We start from the raw sequence: 24,604 nt of genomic DNA, 5'->3' as shown, positions 1-24,604 counted from the left end.
TCTACTGGCTTCAGTGTATGACGTCCATTAACAGCTAAAATGTGTGCCACTTCACATGGCTTCAAAGCCAAGAATGTGTTTCCCGGTACCTTTGAGGAAATAAGCTGAGATCAAATTTTTCTTTTTAAAAAATGAGACTAATAATTTACATTTACAAAACGTTAACAATGGGACGTTTCACAAAAAACATGCTGAACGCGTTAATACAGGGTGGGAAAAAGATAAGGAAAGCCAAGTGGCGTGTGAGAGCCCAAATAAATGGTGTCAACAAAGTCAGTGAGACAAGCAGGGTCTTTGTACAGAATCCCTGGGAGAACAGGTCAGAGAGGAGACAGAAGCCACACCTGCGAGCAGCTCCCTGAGTATCAGAAAAGAGACACGATGACGGCAGAACCGCTGATACGCGGTGTTTGGAAAATCTCTGAAACGTAAGCCTGTGGAAAACAACACGTCTACAGGAAAAGAGGCAGATCAAGGCTGATGACGAAAAACGTGAGGAGATCTTTCTGTCTGTTCCCATGACATTTTCAACCGCAACAGGAAATCCCACCATCCTTTTTAAAAGGAAAGCCTACTTAGAAGGGCAGCAGGGGCCGTGGTTTTTTTAACCATGGCTGCACCCACTGCAGGATTATCCCCTCCACGGTCCTCAGAGCTGCACCAACCTGGGATCGCCTGGGCTCAGTGCAGCCTAGCTCTGTGCCTGATACCCCGCGGGCGGGGGGAGATGCCCTCCTCCCTTCCCCACAAGATCCTGAATCTGGTCCCCCAAGGGCAGCCCCCGAAGGCTCGTCTTCTCTGTGGAGGTCGGGAGGCCCCACCGAAGTGGTCCCCAGTCCAGTGACTTCTTCCCGTTGGCAGGGCCACCACCCTAGCAGATGCTGGTGCCGCCCCATGACCTTGAAACCCTGGTGTCACTTACTTCAGAAGCCACGCCCTCTTCCAGATGGGAGGGTCAGTCTTACCCAGGAGCACAGTCTGAGCATAAGGGTAGTACACATCCCTTAAAGGACCTCCCACCCCGTGAAGGAGCAGTGCTTTCCTTCTAGGTTGGCAGGGGCACTGGGGCATCTCTTTAGAGGGACTCAGTGCCAGCAGCCCAGTGCTGGGTGTCTGGCACGTTTCTGGGACGCGGTCAGCTATCTAGTGCTACAGAATTTCCTCCCCAATCCTCTCTGGGCCTGGGAGCCTGCAATTTCACTTTCCAGCGTGCCGCTGACTCAGGGTAACAGATAAGCTAATTTTGGAAAGGGGAGCTTTAAGGTCAAGAAGACATCACGACTAAGGTTTAGAGGTTAGCACAAATTAAGATCAGTCAGAAGAGACAGATCACTATTCAGCCAACGGCTCAAGGTGAACAAGAGCTGCAAGTCGCACCGGCACAGAGGTAACTAAGAGACACACAACTGTCGGGCCCGACGGCGGATGTACTGTTACACCTGCTTTCCACAATGTCGCGATGAGTGAGTGCAAACGATAACTACTACAGAATCGGCTGAAATAAAGGACCAGGGAGACTATTTCAGGAGGTTACTGTTTGGTTTTTGTTTTTTTTTTTTAAATACACACACTTAACAATGGGTCTGGAAGAGGAAGCATGATAAATGACAGGACTGATGAATGATGCTAACTTTAGCATATGCGGGAGGGGCAGGGCAGGAAGACAGTCCAAAGCACTCTAGGTATCCACACGGACAGGTAACTAAGCAGACCCACCCGGGAAACACATCTGCTGACGCAGGGGATGGAAGGCCCTCTGAGTCTGGTCCTCCACCCGGGGGTTTGAACGCCTGAGCCCGGGTCCAGGGTCCACAGAGATGAGCTCAGGATGGGCAGCGTCCCTGGGCAGGGGAAGCTGTGCTGTGGGGCTGGCTATCAGACCGCGTTACCAGCAGTGGACACAACTTGCTCTCGTGGCGGCAGGCAGTTTTCTGCATCATCTTTGGGGTAGGACTTAAAGAGATTTTTGATTCTGCGAGGTCTGGTGAAGACCTTTTATCCAAGTGACCTAAATCAGAGGCCCCGCCCAAGAGGCCCTGCTCCGGGGAGGGGCGTTTAGGGTCGTTGCTTGCTTTTTACAAACCAGTGCCTGGAGCTGCAGTTCTCGGGGATACACGTGGGGCAGACGCCGTTCCCTCCCTCCCAGATGTGGGACCCTCCCCCCAATGGCTGCCCTGCACTTACTCTGGGTGACCTGGCCCCTTCTGACGGATTTCCCAGCTTCAGGAAGAAAGGGCTGAAGTGGGGAGAAGTGGGATGAGAAGACAGGGCCTGTGGTCAGGTTGCCGGGGAGCCTGTGGCGGACCCCCAAGGAGGGCGGCTCCCAGGCGATGGGGCTGCCGAGGCGCGTGGCAGCTGCCTGGGACTGAGGGGCCCCTCGGTGGCGCCACCAGGGAGCGGGGTGGGGATGCTGCCCGGAGTGTGTGGGCGTCTCCTGGGGCGCTGGACGGCAGGGGGTCCAGACGCCTGCAGCAGGGCTTCGTGACCACGTACCCTCGGCAACACGCCTCACCTCCCCTGGCCTCTGACTCCTCCCCTGTCCAGCGGATGGTCCGAACGCCTTCCTTTTCAAGTTTGTTGGGAGGATTAATGAGATAATACATTTCAACTGTTTGGCAGAGTGTCTAACATACGAACCCCCTGTTTTTAGCTATTAGTACCATAATGAACCCCATTAAAAGAAATTCTCAGCAGGGTGGATCCATTTCGAAAGTCTTCGCCTCACATGGTACACGGAGCGGGTGAGGGGCACGCAGGGAAGAGACAAGTGAGTGTCTGTCTTCGAGTGGGGTTATTTTAGACCTGTACTGTCCTCTCCTAAGCTGTAATCAATGGGCCTGCAAAGCAGCAGGGAGCCAGGATGCACTGACTGCCATAACAAGACCCTGACCCTCCAGCCAGGCTCTAAGGGAGGGTCCGTAACAATGATGACCAGCCAACCAATATCTAGTCTATTCAAACAAAGCAGGAAGAGCAAGCTGGGGCCCATCTTCTCTCTCATGAATCCACTAGGTAAGGCAGATTATTCCAGAATTTCCCCGTGTTCTCGTAATAAGGACATATCCTTATGGATATATATGGGTGTTTCCTCACCTACTAACTAGCCCAGTCCTCCAGCTAAAGAAGGAACTCGTCACCAACAAGTCTCCTCCTGGTGATAATGTTGCTGCCAAGACAAATAGAGCTCTTGGCTGTGCTGCTGATGTCTTCCTCCTCCTCCCCACTGTTCTCCCTGAAGTCTCATGTTCAAAGGGTCCAACCTGATTCTTCTTGGGAAAACATAGTGACGGTAGAGCAACATGGGAGCACGTGCAGGGAGAGGACCAGCGTCCGGGCTTCTGGAAGCTGACACTGCTGGTGAACAAAAACAAAGTGCCTCGGAAGAAGGGTTTACAACAAGACGGCTGGGAAATCGGAGGTCTGACGCTTCACGTGCGCCGATGAGCGCTCCAGCTCACACAGTCCATACTCTGCTCTGTGAAGAGGTCAAACTAACAAGGCCTAACACTTAGGAGATGAAGCAGCAGCTACAAGACAAATGACGTTTGTGGAAGTGTAATTCCGTACAGAGAAAGAGATACATGGAAACAGATGTTAAACTCGCGGCATTCCTTTTTTGGAGAACCATTATAAGCAGGATATGATGGGAGAGAAGCTTAAAAAGCCTCTGCAGAGGAACTGTTTACCATACCCAGTAGCACCACCTAGAACGATGTCCACTGATCGGATGTAAGGCTCCCCAGACGAGGCCCCTCACCCCACATCAGAGATCCTCTCAGACTGCTGAGTCTCTAATTAGCTGTGACTGCGCTGACGACAGGACATAATTACAAGCTAGTCTCAGGATTTCTGGGGCTGAGCAGAAAAGAGCTCATTGTGGTACAACTTTCAGATTCAGACCTCTGCTATGTTACGTTACTTTACAGCTTCCTCTTATTACAGCATGTCAAAGGAAACACAGTAAGGAAACAGGGAATGCCTGATAACAGTGTTCCACAAGTTTAATGGTAGCTGAGTATTATTCAGTGATGGCTACTTGCATTTAAGCATGCAGTTTCCTCCACATATAGATAACAGCTAGCTTTTCTCCTTTGCGCGTTTCCTCTGTTTCCCCTTAATCTTTGTGTGTGTGTGTGTGTTGGCGAGCACACCCTGCAACAAGGCAGTATGTGCAGAAATAGTTAAACTTGGTCCAAACTGATGAACTGAAAGTCTAATCATTATAAGCTTTGAGCACAGATGTAAATACCAGCTTTCCGAAGCATCCTTTTCATGTTGCCATGGGGAGGACAGAGAGGACACAGAGAAGATGCACACAGTTAGTATCTGCTGTTGGTTATACGGCCAAGATTAGGACACAACAAAAACCTAGCATTAAATCATCTGACATCTAGAACACTGTCTGCAGTTTTACAGACATCCTTGGTTTTCCTGCTATGTACATCCTGGGTTTCCCTGCTATGTACATCCTGGGTTTCCCTGCTATAGGAATACTGTAGTGACATTTGACGTGACCTGTGAGTTTTCTTCTGTACCACGTGGGTGACTCACACAGCCAGTTTCATCACCCCAGTCCGATCCCTGAGACCATCTAGGAGTGGTTTAGCACCCAGGTGAACTCTGCGGAGTGAATGACTCAAGGGGGACGTGCCAGGGCTTTAGGGTTGCTAAATCAACGGTCTGGGAAAAGAAAATAGGTGTGGGGTGCACGGTCAGCCCCGCGCCCACCCTGGCCTGGAAAGCGCCCTCATCTGAAGCCTTCCGCCCAGAGCGGGTGAGGCTCGGACACCCACCACCGTCCAGCCGCCCTGCCCTGGCCAGCCCCTCGCCGTGCTGACCGCCGATCAGAACAGGGCCGGCAGGCTCACCATGCCCAAAGCATCTCTGGCTGCCCCAAACTACACATACTTTCTCTCGGAAATTTAAACTAAGACCCAAGGGCGGAAGTCGGCGGGGGCTCTGGAGCCAAACCTCTGCCTCCACGTGGGACTCAAGTCCTGGGGAGCCCAAGTTAGCGGGAAGTGGGAACTGCTGGTGACGTCAGTGGAGGAGCTGCAGTTCAGGGAGACGCAGTGACAGGCGACACCTCGGGTGGAGAGGGTCCCGCAGGGATGAGCCACAGCCTGGAGAGACCCGGGCTAATGGCCCGTCCTGGGCCCAGCTTGCTCATCTCACATCGGGTGAGGCCGCCAGTCTTCGTGTCCTGCGGGCCAAGCCCCCGTGGTATCCTCACACCTCTCCCTTCACGCAGGTGCCTCTGGTTCCCTGCACCCGGAGACTTCACAAGGATGGAAGCTTTCCTGCCAGGGACCAGGTGGCCCCCTGGGAGCTCTGCTGAGCCTGTGACTGTCACCTCCCCCCCGCCCCTCCCCACTCGTCCCCCAAGTTTGGCATAAACGAAGCCACCAAGACCACGACCTCAGAGCTGGGGTCGACAGTGCAGGTGACGGGGGCCGCACAGCCAGGGTTTGCGCTTTACACGCTTGTCGAGTCTCCAGCCCTGAGAAGGTCAGTCCCGGCAACACGTGGGACACAGCTTTGGAAAGCAGTGACTCTAATTGTCATTCTGGATAAACTGTGCCAAAGGAGAAGGGTCTCCCCACTTGAGCCAAAGGGCTTCTCAGCAGGTTCAGCCGGTCCTGCACCCCTCCTGCCACCCCGGGAGCTCAGTATCGCTCGATCTAACGACAGCGACAGCTCAGAGCACAGCCTCTCCGCCCACTTAGGAAGCGTGGATCCTGCATTTGGGAACCTAGTCAAGGCTCCAAATCTGTTCTGTGTTCCTCCCCGCCTTTTTTTTTTTTTTTTTTTTAACATTTTGCTGCATATAACCAGCTCATACACGAGAAACTCTAAGGTGATGTGAGTTATCGATCCTATCATTCTTCATTCTCACTCGGGAACCCTGAGGTTCCAGCCACGCCCAGATGACGGGCGACACTGCTCCCCACCTACGTGGCCCCGGCCTGTGTGTGCAGGGCGGCATCATTACCCGGCTCTGACCAGGGAGCACAGATGCCGTCCCTACGGAGCTCCCCAGACAGGAAGGGGCGCAGCGGCGCGTGGGAGCTGCTACCCCCGCCCACGGGCAGGGAGGGCAGGGGAGGACGTGAGGATGGCCCAGCACAGGCGACAGGCCCCGCCAGGCAGGGTGGCCAGGCCCGGTGCTGCTGTGGCCCGAGCCGGGCTTCCCTCCACACCAGCACCGAGTGCGTGGCCCTTGCAGAGTCACTGACGTTCTCTGAGCTTCAAGCTCTTGGCCATAAAATAACGACATTGCTAACATGCCTACCTCTCCACCATTCCACCAGAATAAAACAAACCAGTCTCCTTTCGGCCCCCGTGGCCTCTTCCAAACTGCTCTGAGCCCCCCGTCCCCAGGAGGTCCAGGGGTGCTGAGGACCTGCCTGTGGTGTGGGCACTCTCTAGGGCAGACCTCACCCCACCGAGGAACTTCCGGATGAGGCACCCCTGTGATGCTCCCCAGTCGCCCCAATGGCTTGGAGTTGGACAGCGCATCCTGGGCCCCAGCGGCCCCCCAGACCCGGAGGCCAGCCCGGCAGGGTCACAGTGGGGACCAGGCCAGGTGCAGGAGCACGGCTGCCTCGCCCCGTGACTGATGCCTCCCGACCCAGAATTCCCAGGAGCCAAAGAACTTGGCAGTCTCCTTCTTCTTTACATTTTTAAGCTTTAACTGTTAGCACCTGTTTATTTCCTCTCAAGGCACGCTTCTCCCGAAAGGGAAACGTAATCCCCTCCAGCCTACCTTTCCGCCTGCCTCCTCTTTCCAGTTCTCTACTGGCCACTAAAGAAAGAAAACGTCTTTTCACTTCAAGCCAGGAAGCTGGGCAGCGGGTCTCTGAGGCGCGGGGCGCTGGCATGGATCTTTGCAAACATGAGTGCGTTTTCTCTTTCTACCCTACAAGGCAACCTTCAATCCAACGGCACCTCGACACCTCCCAAGTTAACCGGGCAGCCTCAGAACTGGGGGGGAACGGCCAGATCTCTCAGAACTCTGTCGACAGGCAAAGACGTCCCAGCGCTGCTCTCAACCCAGCTGAGCCCTTCACTTGTGACAGAAAGAAAGGCGCCTACAGGTCTGAGGGAGGCTGGGATGGAGGGCCTTGAGGTTCCCAGGCCCCCGTGATCACACAGCGCTAGGGAATCCTGAGCAAGCTGTGAACGGGGCTGGGAGCCTCACTGCCCACGTGGAATCCTCCAGGGGATTCTACTGCTTCCCGAGCGGGACCCACCTCTGATCTCTGATTCAGCCCTTTGGACTGGGATGGACCCCACTCGTGGCACGTGTGCAGGGATTCCAAGGCCATCGTCTTCACCTCGTTAGAAACTAAACCTTCTGCTTCTCAACAACTGTTACGAGGCTGGATGGATGAACTGAATCCCTGGGCTTATACTGGACACACTGTGTGCCCAGCTCATAGCAAGCTCTGCAGGAAATGCAGAAGGGGAAGCAGGGCACAGCCTCGGTGCCCCAAAATCCAGGGCGGAAGGTGCACAGAACCGGAAGTACAGGAGGCGGGGTAAAGCCCAGCACGCGTTCGTGCAGCAGCAGCTAAGGCTGTCCTGGCTCTCGGACAACATGCCCACAGTCACCCTCCTCCAGAACCCACGGGGGGCGCGCTTTTCAGGGAACACGGCTGCAAAGGCAGTAGTGGACACAAGGGCAGGTTTTGAAGGGCAAGGTTAAAAAAAAGCAGCTTCAAGCCCTTCTCCATCCTGGGCGCCCTCCTGAACCCGCCCCATCAGTGACAACCTCGCCCTCCACAGAGAGGCAGCTCTGACTTGGCAACACAAACCTGCTTCTACTGCACTGGGTGTGAAGAGGGGCCCGCCCCTTTGCTTGTACTCAGTGACCAAGGTGTTGAACGCTCCGACCTGTAAGAGCAAAATCCCTCCCCTGAAGGCTGTCGACCAACAAGGAAGATCCTCCCTGTGAAAGGTGACCTGTAACCGTGGAAGCTAGTTCATTCCCTTTGGACTTGACTCACTGCCCTTTTTGTTTGCGTGTCTGTTTGCTTCCCTTAAACAGAGGCCTCTGCTCCCACCTGTTTGGGTGGCCCCTTTTGCCCGGCTGTATCCAGCCTCGCGCTCTTTGTAGGTACGGCCCCTCCCCCGGCCTGAGCCTGGTCCCCGGGCAGCATTAAAGGCAAACACAGCTTTAGGAAGTGATGGCAAAGGGTTCCCCTAGGTTCAAACTGCCGGGTGAGGGCTGTGGAGTCCTCTCCGGCACAGGCTCTGGGGCAAAGCCGCCGAAATTCCCTCTAATTTACCTCCCACCTCCTCCACCAACCCTCCCCGGTCCACCCTCTTTTTGGTTATTAAGAAAACACCCACAGATGCAGCTGTATTCAGACGCGATCTCCACACTAGGGCCCGTGTGTGCGCGTGTGCGTGTGTGCACGTGTGTGTGCGTTTGTGAAAAGATGGGTGGAGGCCAGTGGAATTACACGGATACGCGAGAAGAAAGGTTTGCTTCGGCACGGGTGGAGGAGGCGTATCCGTCTCCCAACTCTGTGATGTACAAGGCGGTGAAACGTTGATGAGAAAGCAGAACGTGTTGGGAATGTGTGCCTGACATACACTGGCTTCCCCAGTGTTTTTAAGTGATTCCTGGCTGAGGAGACACGAAGAGCTTACACGGGAACAAAGAGGAGGCTGCGGATTAAGACGCCGCGCCAGCGGGCGGCACTCGGTCACCGGCCACTCTGCGCTAAACTCCCGCTGCACCAGCCCTGCGTCCCCGCGCACGCCGCCTTGTGCCGCTCTGCTCCCCCCCCCTCCCAGGCCCCCCAGCCCCACCGGAGGTGGCCAGGGACGGACTCACACACCCACTGCCAGACCCCCGGGGCACGGGGAACGGTGGCTTCAGCTGGAGCTTACCCAGCCTCGGAAATCCGCGCAGCAGCAGCAGCACTCGGGGGCTCCCCGAGGCCCCGAGGCCCGCGGCCGCGGCTGTCGGGCTCACTCAGGCGGCCGGTGCCCAGCGAGGCCTGGCCGCGTGGGGAGGCGGCAGGGCCATCGTCACACCCGTTCAGCAGGCCGGGGCCCGCCGGCGCCCGGGGCTTCACGGGCTGGCGCCCCTCGCCATCATCCTTGCGCGGCGCCGGCAGCTCTCTGGACAGCTTGTAGCCGTGGGAGATCAGGAGGTCTTCTACGCTGTACATAGCGCTCGGGCCGCGTCCAAGCCCCGCCGCCGGGGCCGTCGTGGTGGCAGGACCCACACTGCGGGACAAGGAAAGAGAGTATCTGTGAGCCGTCACCGACTCCCGCTGGGGCCCCGTGCCTCGCCCGCCCTCGACCCCGACCAGTCCGGACCCTGGGTGCGGTGCCAGCAGAGGAAGGGAAGGGGGGCTCCTGCAGCTCGTTCAAGCCCGGGTTTGGGTGAGTTGGCCCCTCGTGGACCAGAGAGGTGGCGTCTGTTCTTTGATTCCGCTGAGCCAGGGCGGGGCGCCGACGATGGGGACCGCGCCCTCGGATGGCCGCTCCTGGCGGGAGAGTCGGACTAGCGATTTAAGCCATGAAATGATTGACAGTGTCCCCAGCGCCCACACCCCAGACATCGGAGGACAACACACACCGGAGAGAGGACAAAACAAAGAGAGACTCGGAAGCTGCAATTACTACTCCATGCTGCTAAAAAGAGACATTCCCAGCTTAATCTTTCTGTACTTCCCTGCTTTCATCTTGGAGACACACCTTTTGCTCCAAGAGGGCGGAGCAAGATCTTTAACCAACCCGGGGCCGGGATGCACTTCAGCAGACGCAATCTGAGTGGGTAACTAGCCGCTGAAAATAGATCTTCAGTCCTTAATGAGAGACGCTCACCAAGCCTACACACCCAACGCTCTACACGATCCCAAGTTCCTCCCCACAAGAAACCTGTAAGAATCAAATCTCTCCGCAACACTATCTCGGGGAGACGGTTTGCACCTCTGAGCCCAGGGCGCCCACCTCCGAATCCTGCCAGGGCACCTTAGTTTAACAGTGGCAACTTCCCCAAACACACTGTCCTAAGACAACGGTACCGGCCAAGAAGAATGAAAATGGACAGAGCCCTACGAGAAAGCACACGCGTGCACAGACGTGGCACTGCCATGTTTACTTTTACACCAGAGAATCTTCTTTCCTGCGTCTTCCCATTGCTAATAGGGTGGAAGGCGGTTTGGTGAGACCTGCCGCTGCCTCTCCTTGGGCTGCGATGCTGGCCTGGGAGAGCAGCACACAGCAGCGGGCCTGGAAGAGCCCGGCCAGCTCCAGCCCCGCTTGGCTCGTAGACGGAAATAGCTCGAGCACCGTGGCAGCCCCTGCAGACAATGGCCAGGAAATGCCTGCCGCCCGCCTGCAGGTGAAAGGGGGGCGCAGGGGGCGCACGTGCTTCCTGCTGACGGGACCTCTCACCGGGGCCCATCACAGGATCCCGCTGACTGTGCCCGTCCTCAGCTCATCACACTCTCGGCCCGGCGGCAGCAAAGTCTCCGCTGTCAGCACGGAGAGGGTGGGGGGACCAGACTGTGGAAGTCTGTGATTCTCCGTCGGGTACCTACAGGTCACGGAACATCCACACGCTCCTGCCGTGGCTGTACTAATAGTGGAACCGTCTCCACAGCAACTCTGCCACTCCCGACCCTGCTGCTGTGCGTCTTCTAGGGCGCTTGTACAACATGGCCAGAGAAATGGAAGGACCAGAGAGGCGAGCGTTTCTTCCGATTCCACTGAGCCAGGCCCTGGGCTGGGACTGCAGAGGAAAGGGATCCCATCACAAACCCAGGGCCGTGGGGACGTGGAGGCAAGGTCTGTTTTGTTCAGTGCTAGGCCCCTGGCATCTGGCACGTAGTATGCTCTCAATAAATCACTGTTGAATGAATGCACAGTGGGAGATAGGGCCATTTGAGCTAGGTTTTGAAGAATGATTAGGAGTTCACTCCATAAACTGCACATGTATGTGTATGAGATGGGGAACTGGCATTTAAAATAGACTTGGGGTACAGTCATACCAGGAGTAAAGAAATGACACGGCAACAGAATCCTGGTAGCCTAGACTAGGGTCCCCAGACTCACTGGCTCAAGGTGACACAGCCAGTCGGCACCACGGCTAAAGTTAGAGTTTAGGTCCGAGGACACTCAGTTTCTCTCTCCTTTACTACGTCAGGCTCTTGAAAAGCAAAGCCAAGTGCGCTGCACCCCAACTGGCCACCCAGTACGCAGACGAGCAGGCCAGCGTCCACCACAGAATCCACTGTGAGAGCGGTAAGAAGCAATGACCCTCAAGGAGAAGGTCCGTGGGTCACTGTCCTTCCGGGATTAGGTGAGCTGCTCTATCCTGGCTCTGTCTGTGTGTAAGTATAGTTAGCAAACCCTTAAGTGGCACGCCAGATCAGGCCAGGCCGTGAATACCTTTCAAAAAAGACCCAAACTCAAACAAGCCGTACTTGACCTTAGAGGTTTGAGGTCAAAAGTGTATTGATCTGGGCGGACTCGTAACCTGCTCGGCCTCAGAGGCCAGCAGCCTGGGGGAGCAGGAGAATGAAACACAGCAGCTTCGTCACGCAGGCCGTGGGGCCCCATGGGAGGGGGTGACCCACAGGCCCTGCCGCCCGGGTGGGATGCCCAGCGCCCACCCAATCCCCAGAGGACCCCTCTCCCTCTGGCTGACACTCACCACTTCTCGACCCCAACTCAGAGCCTGGTCTTCTGCCTCCTTTCCACCCCAGGCCAAACATCACCCCTCCCCTCAGACAGAGTTCTCAATAGCCACACGGCGGTTCCAGCCCCTCTCGGATTCAGTGTCCTTCCCGTAGCATCCTTACCTACTGCAGAAGGACTGGCCTGTCCCTAACGCATCAATCCCCCCGGCCACCAGGAGGGGACGCCAAGGTACTGAGAAGGAGATGCGCCCTTTCAAACTTTCTGCCCAGCCCTGAGACAGCAGCCTTCTAAACGGATGGTACCCGAGGCCACCCTTGCCCACCAGCCCAAAGGGCTGCTATTCAGACAAGCACACAGCAAAGCTGGACATAAACGCAAGCTATTATAACATGAGGGTTTACAACTTGGACAGATGTGTGTGTACAGTGGACCCTTGGGGCACTGACGCCCAGGTCATCAGAAATCTGGGGGTAACTTTACAGTCAGGCCTCTGTACACAGGGTCCCTCTGTATCCTCGGTTCCCCATCCGCGGATTCAACCGAGCCTGGGCGTGCAGGCTCACACCCTGTAAGGAGGCGCTTACTGAAAAGAATCTGTGTATCTGCGGCCCCGTGAAGGTCAAACCTGTGTTGTTCTAGGGCCCGGGCAGGAGCCTTTTCATCCCCATGGTGGTGCTGACACCCAGCCCCAGCCTGATCCCGGGGGCAAGGCATGAACCACACCAAACCTCAGTGTTCTGATCTGCAAAATGGCAAGGCCACTCTCTTCTTGGCTCACCAGACCGTTCTAAGGGCCACATAAGTACAGGGAAAAGCGTAACTCGTGCAAAAATGTGAGACTGCGTTTATCATGCAGCGATGGCTCCTTTGTCTCTGAGGGGTTACCTGCCCGATGAAAAGCTTTCACCTTCGTTTTTCATTGTGACCACTAGACCGTTCCTGATTCCCTTCGTATCACTTGGGATGTGACTCTTGATTTCCAAAGTCACTCCCGCTTTCTATCACCCAGACAGCTGTCTTCCAGGAAGGGACACTTCCATCGCCATCTGAGTCACTGACAACAGCAAATGTTATTTTGCAGAGTCCCAAACATGGAAACACAATTCCTGAGGGCCTAGGATGTACTGGACACTGAAACTATAACAATGAACGAGACATGTTTTTTGCTCTCGAGAAGCAGCTCACTGGCTTGCTGTAGCAACAGCGGGAAAACAGGTCGTTGAAGCATGGCACACGCATGCACACCGACGGGAGCTTGCCCCTCCCCACAGTGTCATAGCGCTGCGACAGAGACAAGGACAGGAGGAGAGACGGGACCCTCACCCAGGCTCTCAAGGGGACAGGAAGGCCTCTGGAAGATCGCTTGTAAGACAAACAAATCCCTCAAGGTAGAGCTGCACTGTGAGATCACCCTGTTAGTATGATTTTCCAGCCAGTCCGTGTAAGAAATGTTTTTCTTTGCTACTTTGTCACCTTGTATCAAATACTCATAGTGAAACATCTAATAAAGAGCGGTCCAGTCAGCGCAGGTACCTAGATACACTCTCAGGGAAGGAATCCCAGGACACAAGGACAGAGACAAAGGAGCCCACTTTCAGTATCTTTTTCATTCTATGACTATCTGAATACCATTAATGCAGAGAAGACATTTAAGATAAGGACACACGTGTTAACAGGACAGTCCATCAGGGCCCGGCTGCCTCTGAAAGTGGGGAGTTCGTGGCTGGGAGAGTCTTCAGTGGTGGTCAAGGATTTGTAAACTCTGTTGTTTTTACAGCAAATCCACTGAAGGTGTGTGTACACACATTAGTCAAAACTTGAAAGGAAAAGTATTTACCCTCACATCCTGACGGGTGCTGTCATATTTTCTATTCCATTTTCACTTTTGAAAAATGCTGGCCACTACCCACTAAATTCAGTGCCACACGAATCGGTCACAACCTACAGTTTGGAAAGCACTAATGTAGAAATCAATCCTGCGCTGGTCAGGATGCTGGACTAGGTGACCCCTGAAATTTTGTCAAGTTCAATGACCCCGTCAAGCTATGAGAAATTCCTTAGTCTAACAAGTTCCTTGCTCTGTTCTCAACAGCAAATACACCTCTTCTGTCCTATCAACAATTTCCTTTCAAGAAAAGTCACAGCAACTAAGTGAAGCTACTTTCCTATTCTTAAGAGCAAAAGATGAAAATAAATAAATCTCCTTAAGGGAAGGTACAGTCTGCTGCTTCCTCCCTCTGCCTGTGATCTACCTGGGGCTTGAGACCTGAGGCCTTGGAACACAGCATCACTGGTTGACAGATAAAACCCAGTGTAGCAGGAGCTAAGAGGGCCACCAAGGAGCCCTCAGCATGAATTGGGCCTGCAGTGCTGCCACTTTTATTCCTTTTGGTTGGAGAGAGCCAGGAAGCAGCACTGTGTCTCTTTTGAGTTCACTGTGACTCTTTTCATCTTTTCCTACTATTCTCTGCCCCACAGACTGCTAGAGTTAAGTCCATCGTTTCAAAGACAAAATTGAGAAACCAGTTTAAAAACTCTACCACCCCAGTAAAAACCTGATGGCCTGGCAACAGGGCCATGCATCCTGGTGGGTCTCCTTCTCTGGGTGGCGTAGGTTCAGCTGTTTCTTCTCATCTCAGGTGGGAGCTGCCTGCAGACTTCCACCCGATCAGAGCGAAAACGGAGATCAGAGAGCTTTCTTGGCAGAAAGGCCTAGCTTTCCATCCTGCCTTCTGCTTGGTGGATGGCCTTTACCAAGTGACTTAACTTCCAAGCCTCAGTTTTCTAATCTGTAAAGTTGACGGATCGGCCGCTTATTCCAAAGAAAAGCGTGTGGCTTCTAGTAGCTACTAGGATGTCAGGAGAGCAATTTCTACTGGACTTTGTGGCGTTGCTCAATGTTACCAAAGAGAAATCAGGGCCCAACCTGGCCACCCGGCTCAGAGAACCTCTCACCCGTTTATACAACTTGAGTTGAGCGACAGAAGCCATTGGATTAAAGCAAATTTTGTAGGACAGTATATACAAAGAAGGAAAACCGGATGTGTAACAAGTCTCTTTTTACAGAAGAAAACTTTTGTGCTGAGTGTGTGACAACGCACCAAAAAATGCAAACTATCGCTTTTTTCCCCACTGTTCTGTTATTAAAATGCCTACTTATGAGCATCAAGACTCCAAAAATAATCGAAGAAACAGTGAAGGAAATAGAAAACAAGGAACAGTGAGCTGGGTGAGAAGACTGGGTTCAGTCCACAGTTCTCTTGTTCACCTCGACAGGACTGGTTTAGATTAGATGCAATTCATGAGATGAGGCCCAAAGAGAAATGCTTACGGCACACAGGCTGTGATTTAGGTGGTTTAGAGGGGTAGGGTGGGAGGGAGAGGAATAACAATGCCGAACAGCTCAGTTTCCCGGGTTGGGTTTTTTGATTGAGTCATGACATCACTAGGTTTATATTCTATTACTTTTCTTCCCCTTGAGGATGCTTGGGCTAGGTGGTAAGATGCTCAAATACCCTCCAGGAGATGCATGACGAATTCACCAAGAACATCTTCCAATCTGTGGTTAATTTATCCCCCTGCCACCGCTGCAATTAACTCTCTCTGTACAAAGCAGAAGGAAGAGCCTGTTCTATGAGCTCAGAATAGCAGCACATGAAAGATAATAACATCATCCATCCCCGGAGCTTCTGCAGTCTGCCAGCTACTCTGCTAGCTGCCTGGCACACTTTGTTTTCTACTCCCAGTAAATGTCCTGCTGTGGATAGGAATGTCTCCATTTTATAGACAAGAAAACCAAGGCTGAGAGTCCAAGGTGACACAGCCTGTAAGCACAGATCCAAGGGTCAAACCAAGGTCTGTCTAGCTTCACAGCCCGTGCTACTATTGTAGGCTCTAAATTTCCTTCCTTAATAAGCAACAGAAGTTTCCTAATTTACCAAATAATGCATAAATATAAACAAGAAAGGAGAGAAGGCATGGTGGCATGAAGATGAAAACTATATTTAAAAGGAAAAAATTCTTTATTCTCTTGGACTAAGATGGCTCTTCGAGGCAATGCTTCCCTTGTACACTGAGCACACACACCACACACACACGAGGGCCCATGCCTCGCTGATGGCAACGTCTTGATGGCCATACTAGCACTGACTTCTAAACACTCAAATACTCAGTAACACGATTCATTCACAAATACACCACACGATGCTCTCCGACCTTCAGCAGACCTCTTCAATTATTTTGGGTTCCAGGCTCTTGGTTGGGGACCTGGAGTTCTCATGAAAGCTGCCGTGTGAAGCTGAAAAGTGGACAAACTGCACGTATGAAGAGATGGGAGGGGAGCTTGTAACTTTCAGAAAAAACTAAATTCTAAGAGAAAAAAAATTATCTACATAGAAATAGCCACCCTTGGGACTTCCCTCGTGGCGCAGAGGTGAAGAATCCACCTGCCAGTGCAGGGGACACACGTTCGAGCCCTGTTCCGGGAAGATCCCACATGCCGCGGAGCAACTAAGCCCGTGCGCCACAACTACTGAGCCTGCGCTCTAGAGCCCACGAGCCACAACTACTGAGCCCGCGTGCCACAACTACTGGGCCTGAGCTCTAGAGCCTGTGAACCACAACCACTGCGGCCTTGTGCCACAACTGCTGAAGGCTGCGTGTCTAGAGCCCGTGCTCTGCAACAGGAGAAGCCACCGCAATGAGAAGCCCGCACACTGCAACGAGGAGTAGCTCCCCTCGCCGCAACAATAGAAAGCCCGCACGCATCCCAGTGCAGCCAACACAGCCAAATATAAATAAATAAATAAATTTATTAAAAAAATAAAAAAGAAACAGCCACCCTTATCTGCAACGATAACAGGATCTGGACTTAAACGAGCACACAGTGTGAAACCACAGAAGGGTTTGGGCAGATAAAGGAAAGGCGCTTTACACTGACTCTGGCAGGAAAGTGAAGGACTAACACGGTCAGAACAAGGACAGACGTGTGGACAAGTAGTCACAAGTCCCCTCTTTTGTAATGTGCAGGGGTGGTAGCAGAGAGGATAAGGAATAAAGGGAATTAATGAGAGTAACTTTCAAGGGAAGAAGTACAATGGATTTTGGTCTTGGTGACTAAGGTAATGGTCCTTTCATTAGGAGTAACACAGAAGTCGGAAATAACTCCCGGTTGGAGAAGATGACAGGTCATTCGATTTTAATTTAACCAACTTATTTCTGCAAAATTTCTTTGTGCCCAAATCATTCTCGAATGGCTTTTCATCAGAGTTTTTGTCCTTTCCAAAGAACCCGAATGAGACCACTTAAAGCCATCTTACTCCGCGGTGGGCTTCTAAGTTCTGTAAATAGCAGCTGTATCCTTTATATTCAGGCTGAAGGGACGGTGGGGTTAGGAAAGCACTGCTAACAACCCATCAGCATTCGAGCATGAACTTGAGCTGTCCGCCCCCTCGCTGTAGGGACTAATTTCCATTCCTCCACGTTGCTCAGTACACATCTGCTGTGTGGAAATAGGCCGGAGACGATGCATAGGAGAAAAGGAGAGAACCTATGGGTTTCAGTCTTCTCCCTAAAAAGTAAATTAAGAAGACTGAACTAGAGGTTCTTCGGGGTCCTTCAAGCTCTAGAAATCGCCCCTCTCTCTAGCCTCTTCTCCCCTGTGATGAGCAGCGAGCATTTCTAAGTCAGCTGGCCCCGGTGAAGAGAATACAGCTTGTGGCTCTGACACAGAACAAAGCTAACTGGGTCACAGGAAGAGAGACCCTCTGACCTTGGCCTCATAAGTAGCACCCATACAGAGGCCGGCCCAGAGAGCAGAGCTAAGCGGCCACACGCTGAGAGGAGGGCGCAGGTAAGGCCAGGGAGTCTACCACCCAGCACCCTCGCTCCCAGAAGACCCCAAGCGCAGTGGTGCCCACTGACTGAAACTTGCTTTGCACTGGATGTGCAGGCCCTGCGCTCTGAGAACACAAAGACACACAAGCCCCGCCGACACCCCCACCTGTGGACCTCCTAGGCTGGGAGGCGTGACTCAGGCATTCTCATCACTAGAGGCGGAGCCTTGCAAACGAATGGTACCTAAACAGTCTCCACTGCCTCTTCCCTTCCCATTTACAAAAATGTTCCGTCTCTTCGTATTGACGGTTAGCAGGCTCCGCTAGACAGTGAAATGAAACAAAATATTAATAAACTCATGAAATCAACCAGTACTTTTCTGCCTTTTTAACAACTGCCTAGCACTGAAAACTAAGAGACAAATACCCAATTAAAAATATGAACCAAATGTTCACCCTCACCTGTGATCAAGGATACACAAATTAAACCCAAATGCCACTATTCACTTCTCAAATTATTGAAGCTTCTAGAAAGCCATAGCTGTTGTTGGTGAGGACACGGTGAGTGAGCTGTAAGGGTTCTCCTATTTGTGTATGACTGTGTGCAGGGATCTGTAAGTAAATGCTATTTCCTTTCTTTAAAGTGATTAATGTTATAAAATCTTTAAAAATCTGAAACCCTATAGACTAATAATCTCACTTCTTGGGATCCATCCTAATGAAATCATCCAAGATACACACAAAGTTTTATATAAGGATACTTATCCAAGTTTTAATTGTGATAATAAAAAAAAGCTAAACTAAATGTTCATTTAAGGGATGGTTAAAATTCTGGTGCATCCACGTGGTAGACTATAATATGCACACAGGTGTATAAAATGATGTTTTCAGATATATAACGGCACAGGAGAAAATGCTCCTGGTACCGTGTTAAACAGACAGTTTACAAAAGCCTAGATTCAGTGCATATAATACAATTTCATTTATATACATACACACACACACACACACAGTGTGGGGAAGAGGAAACATACCAAAATAGCAACAGTGGTATTGGATTCTGAGTTTTTAAAAAAATGTCCTTATTTATACTTTACTGTATTTTATGATGTTCTGTCATGAAATGTATTAGATCGAACCGTATGAACTTTTGCGGGTAAAAAATGGTCAAATATTGGCACTTTCTTATACTTTATTATTATTTCATCATCAGGGGAAAAAAAACCTTAAAAACAAAAAGCTACATAGGTAGGATTAGGAAAATGTACCACTGAAAACGTACTGCATATTTGGAAGACTCAATGAGCATAAAAGTGACACAGAAGAAAAGAATAAATGAATAGTAAATTACGTAAGGCTCAAAGGGTCTAGTATATGGTATTTGCGTCTTATCTGCTACAGATATACTTAACCTGATTATAGGAGGCTCAAAATCACGTTCTGCTGAGAGAATTGTATGTAAGATTACAAGCAGCATCCTAAAGGTCTCGATGAGACATTGTTACTCTTCTAGAAAACGTTCTCAGTTGCATTTGCTGACATTCCATCCTTAAGATGCAATTAGTCCCTCAAATTGTTGGCAGTTGACTGTAAATATTTCTTCAACTGACAATTTTTTGGTCAAATGTTATGATTAATATATAACAAAGTACTTTCTTTAAACAAGAGGTGAATAGCCAAGACACAAAACAAACCAGATTGAGGCATGTTGCTAACTGATGCATGGATTTTTATTGCTTTCTACAGCTTTTTTTTTTGGTGTTTTTTTCGATGGTAGAGCCATGTATTTTATTATGAGCAAGAGGATTGCCATTTCCCTTTCCAGTCTTAATAATTAAATAAAGAGCTCAACAGTTTAAGTCCTGGGACAGTAAGTTCTCACACACTGTCGTCACCACACCACAGAGGGATGACCAGCTCTGCCAGGGCCCTCAAGTGGTGAAAACCTCTTTAGACATAAAAAGCATATTGAACCTGGGAAGTAATAGTTTTTAGTAGGGCAACTGTCATGGAGTTAAGTTTCTTTAAGGTGACAAAACAACAACAACAACAACAACAACAACAACAACGAGATGGAAAACCTGGGTCTGAGATCAAAAGGTTCCTGGAACACTAATCTTGCTGGGTTGGGTTGGTATTAAGGCATTGATTCAAAAAGAGAAGAAAATAAAGTACCAAATATTACAGACTTTATTTTTTTCATAAATATTACCTCTTCTAACTTCTTTGTCTCTTCACCACAACTTGTATGAACACACATACATACACATTCACACACACACACACACACACACACACAGGTCTTCTCTTTCACCTCTAAATTCTGTCACACAATTATTGCTTTGGAGACCTCACCCATTTGTAAGAGACCCTAAGTACCTCATTAACATTTCCAAAAGATTAGCAGTCATTAAGAAAAGGACTGAAATTGGATACGATTTTTTAAATCTTCTGGAATTGTTGGCTATTTGCAAAAACAACTGTAAAACTTATAATAGGTTAGAATTAAATTCCACTATCACCACAGACATCAAACTCCACATACGAAGATTCCTGAAGTCGTCTATTAAACGTATAACACACTCGTTTTGTTTCGAATAAAAGAGCCAACATTTAACATTTAAAAATGTTAAAGTTTAAATTATTTCATATAATTCTTACATTATTTATTTTCTAATTGCGAAAGCCATATAATGTTATTCTAGAAATAAACACTGAAAAATTCAGCGTTTAAGTAAAAAGTAAAAGTCCCCCCAAGCCCCACTGTGTCAAGAGATAAAACCATCTGGTTTCTGTTTCTCCAATTAGTCTTCCTACACACAGTTGCTTTCTCTCTCTCCCTTTTCTTTCCCTCCTTGAAATATGTATCTTGGTGTGTCTTTATAATAGTATCTAAATTCTTAGGCTTACACACAGAAGAAACAAGCTGAATGAGGAAGCTCTAGAGAGAGAACCAAGAAGCAGCAAACTACAAAGATATTTAGCGGTCTGATAATAGAAGGCTCTGTCAGTTGGGCCAGGCTGTCCCCAACCGTCAATATATTACCTTTAGAAAGTTTCTGGAAAATATATTTAGTTAAAGAAAGTTAAGATAATAAGCCAAACTAAACAAAACATCACAAATTCAGAACAAGATAATTGAGGTTTTAGCATCCGGACGGTTCCTGTATGTTTCAATAACATGTAAAGTTTAAAGACTATATCAAAGTACTGGAGACTGTTCTAGCCCCTCTGGGCTGCTGGCTTTAGCAAGTGAGCGCCCCTTTAGCGCGTGCTGCATTCCCTAAGTCAGCCCGCCCTCGAAACAAAGCACAATAGCAAGGTTTCAACGACTGAGATAACACTTCCCATGCAAAAGGTGAACAACAACATCTGCTGAAAAGCCAAATAAACCGCAGGAATGGGTTCAGCCACCGGCCTAGAGGACGTCAGAGACGTAGCCCTTGCTTCTCAAAATAAAAACCACAACAGAACAATTGTTTCACTCCAACGCTCTGCATTCTAAACTCTCTTTAGATTAATTAGTGAGAAGACCCGCCAAGCTCTTTAACAGAGAAACGCTGGACTCTGAACAGCCCGGCCCGTGTCTGCGGTCCTCCCAAACTCGAGGGCTCTCCAGCAAGGACACTGAGAACCTGCTGGGGCTGCAGACTGCCGGGCTTTCTTTACTCATAGCATTTCTAAGATTTAGTTTTAAACTGCATTTTAAAGATTAGACTCCAAGGATCTTTTCAAAGGTTTTTTTGTTTTTTTTAACGGAAAAATTGGTCCTTATGTATTCTCCTTGTGTACCTCCAGTCGTCAGTTACCTTTTATAGCTAAAATTTTACGGCCCAATGTCTCTGGAATCTGTGACTTATTCAGATGCGTTACTGGATAACTCTGATTAGCCTGTCAAACCCTCCAGAGCATGTGGACACTCAGCATTTTAAGTTATGTTCCAAGGAGGTGGAAAGACAAAAATTCTTCTTTTTTTTTTTTCCTTTCTGGCACGGGATTCCTCCACCCACCCAATCCCCCTAAATCTCTTGGGCCTGCCAAAGGCCTGACCTTCCCATCTCTGCAACAGCGGGTGAAGTCTGGAGGAAGGCCCAGCAGATGAAGGCCTCTGTTCAACAAATATTTGCTCACCCCTCTAGCGGGAGGGAAACCGTTTGCTGCACGCTGCCTGCCCTGAGTAACACTTGGATCCCTTCAGGAAGCTTGTTCAGCTGGTGGCCAAGAATTAGACACCTACTATCAAGGTAAATATAAAGTCCAAACACACAGAGCATTACGGAAAACCGAACGAATTTACCAAACTCCCCACTTTACACGAAAACCAACACGAGTTCCTCGAAATAGAATCTGCGTGGAACTTCTAAACAAACTTACACTCGCCTGCCCTGCTGGACGGTCTTAATCCATTCATCTTAAATTCTAAAACTACCTGACAGACGGCAACGCTTCCCTTTAGTTTTGCCCACTCAGACGACTGCGTCTGCGATTTTCACCCAAGCGTTTCTGGCCGCCTGAATCCCTGGCCCACTCCCCCTCCCAAGAATCCCCTCCCATCGTCCAACCCGCATCTCAGATCCCCGGGATACACACTTGCGAAACTGAAAAGACGAAAGGAAGACCTCCGAGTTGTGTGGTCCGCACGGCTCCGCTCTCTCCCCAGCAGGCCAGGCGTCTAGAGCCGGGGCGGGAGACGCAGCACGGGGTGGCCAGGGCGGCAGGGGACGGGCGGGGCTAGGAACCCGCCTAAGCTAGCTCCCCGAAGCCTTCTGCCCCCGGAGAGCGCGTACGAGCGAGGGCTGGGGCGCGGCCAGGTTGCGCGGGCGTCAAGTTCCCGTTTCCATTTTTTCCTTCGGTAGTGAAATCACAGCTGCTTTTCCAAACCCCTAGGAGAATCCCAGGCGCTCGGCTGCTCTGGCCCGTTTCGGGGGCGAGAGCGGCGCCCTGAGCCGTAGATCGGGCGTGCAGGAAACCCCTGGCCCTCGGGGGCGAGCCGCTGGCGACCGCGGGTGCGGGGCGCGGAGGGTGCGCGCGGAGACCCGGGCCCGGCGGGCGGGCGCGCTGCAGACCGCACAGGGAGCTGGTCAGCCAGACGCACGGCGCTCTCGGGCGGGGCCCTGCCCTTCTCCCCCCCGGTTTCCCTTTCCCTCCTCCGCTTCACCGCCGGCAGCCAGGGGCCGAGCCGCCGCGGGCACTGGCGGCGATCTGCGCCCTAACACCGGCGGCCCTGACCCCCCGGCGGCGGGCGCGCGCGGCCGGGCGGAGATGGCGCGGCGCGGGGGGGGCCGTGGGAACCGGGACCTCAGGGACCCCGCGCAGCGGCTGTCAGCTCAAAGGGTGTACACGCCCGCGAAGGCGCCGGACCCGGCAGCGACCCCCGCCCTCCGGGCCCCCCCGCGCCGAGGGGCGACACGCGCGCCGACGCCAGCCGCGGCCCTCGGCGCCGGCCGGGCAGCGCGCGCCCGGGGCTGGGCACCTGAGGGCGGGGACTCGCGCTCCCAGCAGAGCGGCGCCCCCCGCCTGAGGCCGCGCGGCGGCTGGGGAGGGCGCCGACCCGAGCCGCGTCCGGGATGGAGAAGTTGGGGGGCGAGCGCGGGAAGCTGGGGGCGAGGCGCCGTGGGAGCAGACCGGATGGGCGGTGGGAGCCAGGAGGGGCGAGGGATGCCGGGACTTACCGAGCGGCTCCCTCATGCTGCTCCGCGCCGCCGCCGCCGCCGCTCCGGCCCGCCGGGGACCACTGCGACCCGCCCCGCTCGCTGCCGCCGCGGCCGAGCATGCCCGGAGCCGCCGGCCGCCCCGCCCACCCAGGCCGCCCCGCCCATCGTCCCCGCCCACCCCTCGCTCCGCCCAGCCCCTCCCCGCCCGCCAGGCGGCCTACGGGCTCTGGTCTCCGGCCGGAGGGCGGCACCCGAGCGGCGGACGCAGAGCCGAGGGCTCAGGCCTCCTCCCGCCCCGCCGAAGGCACAGGTGAGCGGGCCACCCTTCCCTCTCTTTCCTGTCCCTTTGGTTTGGGCTGCTTCAACCCTGTGCGAATGTCCACACACACACACACACACACACACAAATACGTATCCGCTCACAGAGGTGCACACACACATATTCACACACACACACACATACAGCCACACACAGGTGCACACATTTACGCTCATATACAGCCACACACAGGTTCACACAAACACACTCATGCACACACACTTTCACAAAAACAGGCACGCGAGAAAGGCGTGAAGAGCGGAAGACAGTTGATAACAGCTTAGTGCCTGGGATCGCCTTCTTTAAAAGCAGAGCCCCGAGAGTCTTCGCTGGCAGGTCAGCGGCTCCGTCCTGTCTCCCGTCTCTGACAGATGAGGAAACTGAAGCCAGGAGGAGGTGGAGCTCAGCGGGATGAGCATTTACCTGCTTCCAGCCCCCTCCACCTCTCTCGAAGCAGTGATCAGGCTGCTGCCAGTTCTGTGGTGGCAAAAGTCCTTGTACTTCGGAGGGCAGAGAAAAGACAAAGCGTTCAACTTTGCTGATGACTCACAGAGAGGGAGAGGGTATTGGCTAAGTCAGTTTCACTGAGGCAAGGATGGGTGGGTGGAGCAGCCTGGGACCCCTGCAGAACGAATTTTTAGAAAAACGTTCAGCCCCACTATGGATTTTGGGCTGTGCTCGTTGCCATCATACCAATGATATCTAAAGTCGTTTGTACTCTCACCGCGGGCAGCCCCAGGCTGAGCCCTTCAAATGCATTATTTTCTTTTAATCCTCACCACTGTCCTTTGAGATGGTGGGTCTCGGCGAGGCCCCACAGTTAGCAAATCTCAGAATCTGGCCCAAGACTCTCATTCTGAACCCTCATCACAAGGAGTGTGCAGTCTATGAGAGAGAGAGAAAAAAAAAAAAAAAGCCAAACACGCCAGTGCTGGGAAAGAAAGAGAATATGATCAAGGGCCGTGTCATGCCTTATCCATAGTGCATCTGAGGAAACCAGGACCGGGAGATGGGAGCAGACTGCATGACCAGGAACTCAAGGGGCAGACGGCTTGGGTCCTGATCCTGGGCGCTTCTGCCACTTTCTAGATGTGTCACTTCACTTCCGTGAGCCTCAATTTCTTGTCTGT

At 52.1% G+C, this 24,604-nt stretch overlaps 1 protein-coding gene across 4 annotated transcripts in view; it reads right to left on the bottom strand.

The window, feature by feature from the left end:
• JCAD (junctional cadherin 5 associated) overlaps window positions 1-23,219 on the bottom strand; it is a 40,924-nt gene extending 17,705 nt beyond the window's left edge. For 2 of the 4 annotated variants that reach the window (XM_029238697.1, XM_029238699.1), the window contains exons 1-2: window positions 23,174-23,219; window positions 8,902-9,243 (exon numbers count right to left, since the gene is read on the bottom strand). In XM_029238697.1, coding sequence (XP_029094530.1) covers window positions 8,902-9,185 — 284 coding nt within the window. In that variant the 5' untranslated portion in view covers window positions 9,186-9,243; window positions 23,174-23,219. Of the gene's footprint in view, window positions 1-8,901; window positions 9,244-16,985; window positions 17,237-17,668; window positions 17,752-22,091; window positions 22,248-23,173 lie in introns of those variants that run through there. The other 2 variants (XM_029238698.1, XM_029238700.1) reach the window with 2 other exon arrangements.
• Window positions 23,220-24,604: the final 1,385 nt, after the last annotated feature.

The sequence above is a fragment of the Monodon monoceros genome, unplaced genomic scaffold, assembly GCF_005190385.1.
Source record: "Monodon monoceros isolate NGI ecotype Baffin Bay Population unplaced genomic scaffold, NGI_Narwhal_1 Super_Scaffold_21, whole genome shotgun sequence".
Taxonomy (NCBI): Eukaryota; Metazoa; Chordata; class Mammalia; order Artiodactyla; family Monodontidae; genus Monodon; species Monodon monoceros.
Note: the sequence above shows the minus strand (reverse complement) of the source record. Positions and strands in the feature narration are given on the sequence as shown.